At 41.4% G+C, this 9,975-nt stretch overlaps 1 protein-coding gene across 7 annotated transcripts in view; it reads right to left on the bottom strand.

Annotated features, from left to right (window-relative positions):
• Positions 1 to 673: 673 nt before the first annotated feature.
• Positions 674 to 9,975, bottom strand: part of cert1 (ceramide transporter 1) — a 94,908-nt gene continuing 85,606 nt past the window's right edge. For 4 of the 7 annotated variants that reach the window (XM_033018636.1, XM_033018639.1, XM_033018638.1 and 1 more), the window contains 5 exons: positions 9,030 to 9,100; positions 8,214 to 8,342; positions 7,854 to 7,983; positions 6,396 to 6,532; positions 674 to 4,110 (listed from right to left, as the gene is read on the bottom strand). In XM_033018636.1, the coding sequence (XP_032874527.1) occupies positions 6,405 to 6,532; positions 7,854 to 7,983; positions 8,214 to 8,342; positions 9,030 to 9,100 (458 nt within the window). In that variant the 3' untranslated portion in view covers positions 674 to 4,110; positions 6,396 to 6,404. The remainder of the gene's footprint in view (positions 4,111 to 6,395; positions 6,533 to 7,853; positions 7,984 to 8,213; positions 8,343 to 9,029; positions 9,101 to 9,975) is intronic. The other 3 variants (XM_033018637.1, XM_033018642.1, XM_033018640.1) reach the window with 1 other exon arrangement.

Below are 9,975 nucleotides of genomic sequence, written 5' to 3'. Positions count from 1 at the left end.
AAAAGTCTAAACTTGACAACTTCCTGTTTGCACTGTATATTGATTTTAGATAAACGCTACTACATACGGCTGTGATTTTTGGCCAACTTACTCAGTCCCCCTCCGCTCATCAGGTGCAGAGGATTCTTCCCATCAATGAAAAATAAGTGTTAAAAAAATGTTGAGAATCCCTCTCCCGTCAATCATGCCATGAAGGCCTCGCCCCTTCCAGTTGGAGGGGGGAGGGATAATAAAACCCGATAGTGTGGGTGTGGCTCAGTCTCTGCAAGATGGGGAGGGAGAGGTCACGACTGTCTGAGCTGTGAATCAACTGAACACACTGAATGCCTATTGAACTGTGTGTTGTTTATGTGGTGTTTTGTGTGGTTTTATGGTGGTTTCACCTGCTTGAAATGGTATGAAACTGCATTTGAATGTGGTGGCCTTGTACCCTGCATGAAATGGTATGAAACTGCATTTGAATTTGGTGGTTTTGTACCCTGCATGAAATGGTATGAAACTGCATTTGAATTTGATGGCCTTGCAATTCGTTGGCTTATGAACTTATTAATAGTAATTTTATCTTTGCTTATTTGGGAGCAGCAAAGAAAATTGAAGAACAATGAGTATTGTTTAAGTTCCATGATAATTTTACTAATTAAAGCACAACTTTTTAAAAGAACACACAGCCAAGATCTTCTATAATGTTTTAATACTTTTCACTTTTTAAATACTGGATTTTAATTTGTAATAACATGGAGGAACTAAAGTTTATAAACTGATCTTTACACATTGCTGATTGAAAAAACTGTTTGACAGTTCAATATCACAGACATTAACCAGTGCTTTATTGTACACAAAGCTAAATCAGGATATAAAGCTTTCATAAAAACAAATCTCTCAGCACGTTCTACACACAATATATTTTGAAATAGGTCCATACTTAAACCTGCAAATGAGCTGTTTTACATTCCAAAGTTTCAATACTTTACAACCATCTCTTTAGTGTAATCACTTTATACCAGAATTTCAAAATTATATCACATTTAGTGCAAATCCGACTAACAATATCAAGTTCTATACACGTAAACTTCCCAATTTTCTTAAAAGTTAGCTTAATTAAGCAGGCTACAGGTTTTTAAACCCGCACGGTTGCTAAAGCTCCCATTGATAAGTTAGTCAGATATTTAATAGTTTTCATTTGGGATATTCAGTCAAAAAGATACTCTTCCTGGCACCCAAAGTTCCCAAGAAAACCTATGCAAAATAAAAATCTGTTTTGTTGTGTTGTGTTGAATGCAAGGGGTTCCAATACATGCCCAAAACTAATAGTGGCTTTTTCAACATCTGGTTCTGTAAACTGTTACACTTTGTTTTCTTCATATCCAGTGCATGGTTCATTTGTGCAATTGACATCAATTCCCACATTGCTATCTTAAAGATGGATAAAAATAACTTTGCAAAACGATGGCCCACGTTTGCCAAGTGTGAAGAACCTACTCCCAAGCAGCAGAGAAATTAAAATATAACTCATTACAACAACAGTTGACCCAAATACCATTTTTGAATAAAGTCCAACAGCTATCTTAGGTATGACCACTTCCCAAAACACAAATATCTATTGATTGAAACATTCTGAAGTACTTGATCCCTTAGTGTTGCCATTATTATTTAGCTTCAGAGTTTGGGTGCCGTTATATATGTTCCTACGAAGCCGCTTACTGCACACCACCCAACAATGCACCTTTGGGTTGAGCAGGAAACATTGAAGAGCTCCAAAACCACATGTTAACATCAGCATTTAAGCATGTATTGCTACGCCAACTCTACACTTCCAATTTACAATATGCACTATTTGGGATATTAACATGGCATAAGACTGTATTGGGGAATTGCTTTGGTTCAAAAGAACAATTATTCTTGCGTGCGATGAAAGATTACGACCTGCATAAATGCAGTGAACAGAATCTAAGCTGGCCATTTGGACAAAGTGGCAGAGTTATGGGAAGGAGAAAAAAAAATCTAGTGGGAAGCACTGAAAAACATATTTGTGTAGTCTGACCCAAAGTGTAATTTGTATTGAAGGAAGTGCTTTGTAGGAGTCTAGCAACTAAAATAGACTGGGGATGAAAGAAGTCCAAACATATCTTCTATAATACATTGCCTCTGACTATCATCAGCTGTAACTTGACTCAATGCCAAAATGAACCATATATCTGGAGATCTGCATTTTACTTGTACTCTAGCAAGAGATATTTTCTCCAATAGAAAGAAACCTCTGCATTCACTCAAGCAGTTATTTCTTCTTGTTGATTTACAGCTATTTACACAAACATTTTAAAATGCAAATATGAATGTCAGCTAAAAGATGGGATTAATCAGCATACTATTTTTAAACAGTTCGATTGGTTTTAGTTATTGCCTGCAAGTTTAGGTACAACTAAATATAAAATGTTCTAAATCAATTCTCAATACATGGTATCCGTAACTGAACAGGCTGATCTTAGAACCTTTTAAGACAGTCTATTAACACTCTAATTTAGGCACTTTTACAATTGCAGGTGTTTGTAATAGATACAATGTACTGAGTAAAGGGCCGCAAAAAGCAAGCACGGTATGCAGGTCACATACAACAGTTATTCAACCATAGAAATGTTTCCGCTACAGGTTTAGATTTTAAACATTACAAAAAAGTCAAGTTTATTTGTTGCAAAATAAGAGGGAAATATTGTGCTACGTGTTCAACTCAAGACCAAATATTCCTATAACCCAGTAGCCATGAAAACAGTAAAATATCTTAGCTGCATGCAGTTAAACACAGCACCAGGCAGTGTTGAAATCAACAGGAAGAAAAATCATCTCACTGCCAGAATTTCATGGGAACTAAAGTTCTTCAGATATGTCTATTCCATGTAGCTGTGCATTTGGAGAGCATGCCCATCCAATCTTGAAATACAGCTGGCTGTTTCTGCTGATCGAATAATTGAATTCAGAGCAGATTCTGCAGTTGTGTTAGTGAACAGGAAGATGTGCACGTTTTGATAGTGGTGCATTAAAGATTTATGCAATGGGCTTTGCCTATCAACTATATTTAGCCAGCATATACTATTCACAAAAATACATCCCCCTGCACCAATATTGCTTAAAACAGTCATTTTATTATTTAATGATATGCCTTCACTGGTCATAACTAGAACATCAATCTATTTCAAAATGGAAAAAATCCTTGTTTGACGTGTTTCAAGTATTGTTATCCCCTTTTCAGCCCATGCCACCATCTTAAAGAACTCAGAACTATCATTTACAACACAAAAATATTTGTAACAAAAATACAAACTAAAAAATGCAGTAGAAAGTTTGTAAACAAAACGGAAATAAAGCTTTTCAAAATCTCCATCAAAACTGCATGTTCTTCATAGGAGATCGTAAGAAAGAAGGGGCAAATGCCAGAGGTCAATGGGCAGAGACAGCCCTGAACTGTTTTATAAGAGATTGGTCTCAAAGGAAAAAAAAACTTACTGGTGTTAGATGACCAATAAAAGAATGTGATGAGTTCAGTGATTATAGATTGTTGATTAACAAGACTTGAGTAAGACTTAAAGAAAATACATCCCATTGTAGACCCCAAAGATGGTTAACATTTGTGAAATTTAGAAACACAAATTAGGCTGTTTCCTGCAAAAAAATGTTGAAACTTTGGCCATGATTATGCAGGCCTACATTAACATGCATGCTTTTTCTTTTAAACAATTAAAGCCATCAACCTATTGTGTTTGATCCAACGTGTGATTGCTTCTGTAAAAATAAAAAATAAAATAAAAAAATGCCGGGTCGAATTGTAAACAGCTGTATGAGTTGCACATACAAATGAACTACACACTGATGCATCAAAATGAAATAGAGCACGGACAGTGTTGAACAATCGGCCACAGATGTAATGTAGCAGCCGACAGCAGCTGGGTGCAGGCTGACAACCAGGACTGGCCTTGCGAGATGAAAAGGCGTTGGGGAAATTCATTGTGCCAGTTTGGTGGAGTCGCGCATTCCTCGAGCGTAGGAGGACACCTTTCCGTCTATTTGTTGATCACCAGAGAAACCATGGTTGGAACAACAGCACATTCATGCTGAACACTGAAGGAAGAAGATGGCACACTTATATCTTAAGACAGTTTCATCGGCAGAGTATTTAGACACCTAGCAATTGAGACACACACATATGGCAATTTCCTTACAACATTTCAAAGTCCGTTGCATAATACTCCTCTGGTTATTCTCTGTGAAAGAGTAGAATCAGTAGAACATTAAACGTTAACTCAGTTTCTCTTCCCACAGACGCGGTCTGACTCACCAACTGTTTACAGCATTTGCTGTTTCAATAAATGTTTTGTTGCCGCACAAAAGTAGACTGAATTATTCTGATTTTGTGCAAATAGTTCTGAGCAAACGAAGAACCTCATTCCTCCTTTGATGCAATGTAAGCGTTTGGGCTCCCTGACAACACATCTTTCAGACAATAGTTATGTAATGAGATTACGACTGTATTCAGGATTTTACAAATGCCGATTCTACCATTTTTCAACATACATTCTGTCCTCTCACTACAGGCTGTGGTAGCATTTGGAATTCACAAAGTGGTATTAAAATTACAATCATATTGGTGCCACGACACAGTTGAAAGAGGAGATGCAGAAGCAAATTGTTTCTTACTTCAGCCTCTTACAAGTCTGTTCATATGGGACTGATCACAACTGAAGGAGAAGCAATTTGCATCAAGAACTATAATAGTTCGAATAGGAGCAGCATGTATGGATTTGCTGTTTGTACCTGAAATGATTCACTTACCCCAACATCCACACAACAGCTAATATCAGTATTGGATTTCCATAAGCATGAACAGCCATCAATATATTAAAACATTTGCCTTCAGGTACACACAATGCATTCCACACAAAACTGGGCATCATCAATTTTAATTATTTAACTAGACCAAGTGCAGACCCGTTGGGTCTATTCCCTCAACGTGTGGTTGCGGGGAGGGTGGCGGCATGCGGCCACACACAATAACTACCCCCCCGCACACACGCTAACTACCTCCCTTGATATTATATTAATATTATTAATTTGCACTTTTTACCCCATAACCGCCCTATCCACTGATGCATAGCCCCCAACTCGCAGGCGCGTCTAGCGAGGGTGGGGGGGGGGTAAGAGAGTGAGAGCAGAGAAAGAATGGAGAGAGACAAAGAGAAAGGGGCAGACAGAAGAGCAAGAGACAGAGGGAGAGGGGGTGGAGGGTGGGGGAGGAGGGGTGAGAGAGATGGGAGGAGAGAGAGAGGGGAGGAGAGAGAGGGAGGGAGGGGGAAGGGAAGGGTGTGGGGGGGTAGGGAGGGGATGGGGTGGAGGGAGGGCAGGAGGGAGATGGGGTAGGGGAGAGAGGGGGAAGAGTGTGGAGGGAGAGGGAGGGGGAGAGGTTGGGGCAGTCAATCTATTCCCCACTCCCTATCACCCCCACTCCTCTCCCTCTATTCCCACTCTCCCTCCTCACCTCCCCCATTCCCCCCTCTCCCTCAACCCCCCCACTCCCCCTCTTCACCTCCCCAGGATCTCGCCTGACCTCCGGATCTGCAGAACTTGCTCGTTCACAGAGAGGAACACAGAACAGGGAGGAGCCAGAGAGCCAAATGCCAGCGCGCGTCGGTGGGGCGGGGGTGTTGACGTAACTCGGCCTTGCGACGCCCGCAGCCGTTGATAACTACCAGCTGACAACAGCCCATTAAAGCCACTAAGGCAAGATGCGTTCGTCCAGGAGCGAACGTTCACAGCAAAGAAGCACCGGCTTCTGACTCTCCCACAGCTGGAATGAGCACGCAGGGGATGGGAGGTGCGCGCAGGCGGGCGGGGCTTCGCGAGCTGCGCCGGCTGTGAGGAGAAAGGTCAGCGGTCGCAGAACGGTGCTGTAGAACTTATGAGGAGAAATTCAGCGAGTGAGGAGTCGCTGCCCCGAGATCTGTCGAACAAAGAGGCTATAGAATCTGTAGAATCTTTGTTCTGCAGAACTTTCTCGATATTTCTGCGCCTTTAGTCCACAGTGGCGGGGGCCTAAACGCAGGTGGGCCTGGATTGGTCGGCATGTGGGCATTGTGACGTCAGCAGCTGGTGAGCGCCGTTTATTTATTTTTTTTAATTGAGTTTTGTGATCAATTTTATTCATAATCTGGGGAAATAATTGACCAACGAGTGGATTTTTGAACTCATAAGATAAATCCCAACCAAAATTGTAAATATTTCCGTGTTTTTGCATCTGGTTTTTGAGGAGATACGTAGCAAATGCAAAATTCTGTAGACCCACACACACAAAGTTTTAAAAGTATATAGATATCAGCGAATTAAATAAAGTGGTTAATGCTGTATGGTACCTCTGGATATTAGAAAAGAATGTCTTTGCCCGAAGTCTTCTCCTGCACATACGACGTAAAACGCTTTAGGAATTTGGGATATTCACGCTTTGCGACAGCGCGGAGTACGGAGGCTGGTGCCCATCCTCCAGGATTTACTAAGAACAACAATAGTCGGAACCTTTTAGGACAAAGGAGAAATTTGCTCCAACTACCTCATAAATACATCAACTTCATGCCATTCATTGATTTTCAATGGGATGTGCACATAAAAATACCTCTTTTCAGCAAAGCTGACATTAAAGTAGAATGACACAGATGGCTAAATTTGGAAACTGGCACCATTCAATGGCTCAAGGCTGGGTCTATTGCCACATAGAGATATGGAGTCATGGAGTGTTACAGTGTGGAGACAAGCCCTTCGGCCCAACTTGCCCACACCGACCAACATGTCCCAGCTCCACTAGTCCCACTAGCCTGCATTTGGCCCATATCCCTCAAACCCGTCTTATCCATGTACCCTTCTGATCGCTTCTTAAACATTGCGATAGTCCCGTCCTCAACTCATGTACCTCAACTACCTCATATCCACACCGAGATACAGCGAAATTATTTATTTTGCATACATTTCAGTAAAATCACACTATACACAAGCACAGATCATAAATAAATAAGGGTGGCATAGCGGTAGAGTTGCTGCCTTACAGTGCCAGAGACCCGGGTTGGATTCTGATTATCAATGCTGTCTGTATGGAGTTTGTACGTTCTCCCCGTGACCTACGTGGGTTTTCTCGGAGATCTTCGGTTTCCTCCCAAACTCCAAAGACGTACAGATTTATAGGTTAATTGGCTTGGTGTCATTGTAGCATGTGTAGATAGCGTTATGGTCCTGTCCCACTAACGCAACTTTTTCGGCGACTGTCAGCACCCATCATAGGTCGTTGCAGGTCGCCGAAAATTCATGTTGAAAATTCAGCGGCGACCAGAAAGACGCTACAACTCTTTGGGCGACTGAGGCGACTACTCACGACCATACAGGCGACACCCTGACAACATGTTGCGGGGTGAAGCCTGTATGGTCGTAAATAGTCGCCCAAAGGGACGTACTCTGTTCTGGTCGTCGCTGGATTTCCAACGTGTTGAAAATTTTCGGCAACCTGCGACGACCTATGACGGGTGACGGCAGTCGCCGAAAAAGTTGCGTAAGTGGGACAGGCCCATTAATGTGCAGTGATCGCTGACTCGGTGGGCCGAAGGGCCTGCTTCCACGCTGTATACCTCTAATCACCTCTCATCCTCCTGCACTCCAAGGAAGAATGTCCTAGCCTGCTCAACCTCTCCGAATATAATAATCTAATTGAAGACACCTTTTGTGACTTCCCACTTGACTGCCTTCATTGAAGTCTGGGACAGGAAGATGCAGCACCCTGCAGAACACTTGACTATAATTTTAGCAGACGTTAAGAAATGTTCACTTACCATTGGCTACATATGTAATCTTGCACAGGATGTTGTCTCGACTGATAGCCTGGTCACCTTCTGGAGGGCTTACTAATGTCTGGCATATCATGGCAATGTTTATTTTGGCACGTACGCATCTATTATTCTGCTGTTAAACAGGTGTAGAAACACATGACCATAAATGACAGTAAATGAGCACAAAGCTACTAAATAACATATTTAGCAACTACTTCACAAACTTCAAGTTACTAACACACAAATTGCACCGATCTATCAATTTTAACACCAAAAACAAATTATGCAACACAAATAAAATTTCTCTACATGCTTTATTGCCCTTCAAATATGGTATTTAAAAAAATGAAAACGGACACTTACAGGAGCATTGTCATGTTCGACAGAAAAGTTACAGACAAGCCACGTATCTGGATCATTCTCATTTGTCGCAGGAACCTTTCGAATTGCAGACAAATAAAGCACATCCCTTTGAGAAGCCGGCCAAACCCTCTGGACAAAAGTAAAAAATAAGATCTGTCCATTAGCAAGTTATCAAATAATAAATTCCTCATTGCTACAAAATGGCAAAAATCTTGGGTGTTCATTCATAAAAGATCGCTAAAGTTATATAGTCTTGCAGCGTGGAAACTGGCTCTTCGGCCCAACTTGCCCACAGCGACCGACATGTCCCATCTACACTAGTTCCACCTGCCTGCATTTGGCCCATATCCCTCTAAACCTGTCCTATCCATGTCCCTATCTAAATGTTTCTTAAACGTTGCGATACTACCTGCCTCAACTACCTCCTCCGGCAACTTATTCCACACACCTACGACTCTTTGCGTGAGGAAGTTGCCCCTCAGATTCCTATTAAATCTTTCCCCATTAACCTTCAACCTATATCCTCTGGTTCGCGATTCCACAACTCTGGGCAAGAGACTCTGCGCGTCTACCTGATCTATTCCTCTACTTCCTGGCTAGGATCTATCTGTGGAGCATTTGCTCTAAGTAATATGACAAGAACATGTCAATTTTATTAACACAAGGGTAGTCCTGGCAAGGGTAGATTGTACACATCTACTTGCAGGTAAAGTAAACATTAATGGATTAAAATAACATGTGCCCAGGCACAGGGCGTTCCCTCAACTCCAATCACCATCTGTAATGCTCAATAGCTTAAAAGCAAAAACGACATACCTTGTGGGTCTGGTAAACGATGATTGCATTATCTGATAGAACTTCTATTACGTGGAAGTTTTCAATGGTTGCTGTGGGGTATAAATGGATACATCAACCAATCATATCACACCAATTAAGGCATATGTAGGACATGCGAAAAGTAAAGCAGAGGAAAATGTTGACTGCAAATATATGTACAAGTTTAAACAAAAGTCAAATCAGCAGCTGCTTCTGAAATGAGACAAAAGATAGAAACTGAATCTAGAGACTGAATAACAGACTTGTGCAAAGGAAAGTATGGAGCGTAATCTTGAATTAGTATTTGAATCTTGTATCAATCTGAATAAAGGTCTTGACCCAAAACTTTGCCCATTCCTTCTCTCCAGAGATGCTGCCTGTCCCACTGAATAACGCCAGCATTTTGTGTCTACCTTAGTATTAGTCCGTTCCACACGATTCAAATTAGCATATGATAAACCTTCAATTTTATATTATGTTCAGTTTCATTTCATTTGGTTGTTTGTCCAATTCTAGTTGATTTGGCGATCTGCATCGAACATCTGCTTGTTAATTATTTTTATTTACACTGGAACCAGAGGCTAGAATAAGGAAAGAGTATTTGCTAAACATTTTGACAGGCTGCAAGAGATACAAAATTACTTGTCACCCTATTTATGGTCAAAAAGTAAAGAAAAAAATGGCATGATCTTGCTGGCTCGGGTCCATTACGGTTACCTGCAGTTATCCGTTACCCAAACTTTCTTAGCTCCTGACAGATGCATGATCTGTGCATAATGGAAGTTCCATCCAAATGCCCCAGTGCACTTGTACCAGCTGGTAAAATTCTTCTTCCAACTTTGCCCGCTATAAAGTCACAGGGCTTTCTTGCATTCACAATGGGCGGCACAGTGGCCACGGTGGTAGAGTTGCAGCCTTACACCGCCAAAGACATTGGTTAAATCCC

Source organism: Amblyraja radiata, chromosome 3 (genome assembly GCF_010909765.2).
Source record: "Amblyraja radiata isolate CabotCenter1 chromosome 3, sAmbRad1.1.pri, whole genome shotgun sequence".
NCBI classification, from domain to species: Eukaryota; Metazoa; Chordata; class Chondrichthyes; order Rajiformes; family Rajidae; genus Amblyraja; species Amblyraja radiata.
Note: the sequence above shows the minus strand (reverse complement) of the source record. Positions and strands in the feature narration are given on the sequence as shown.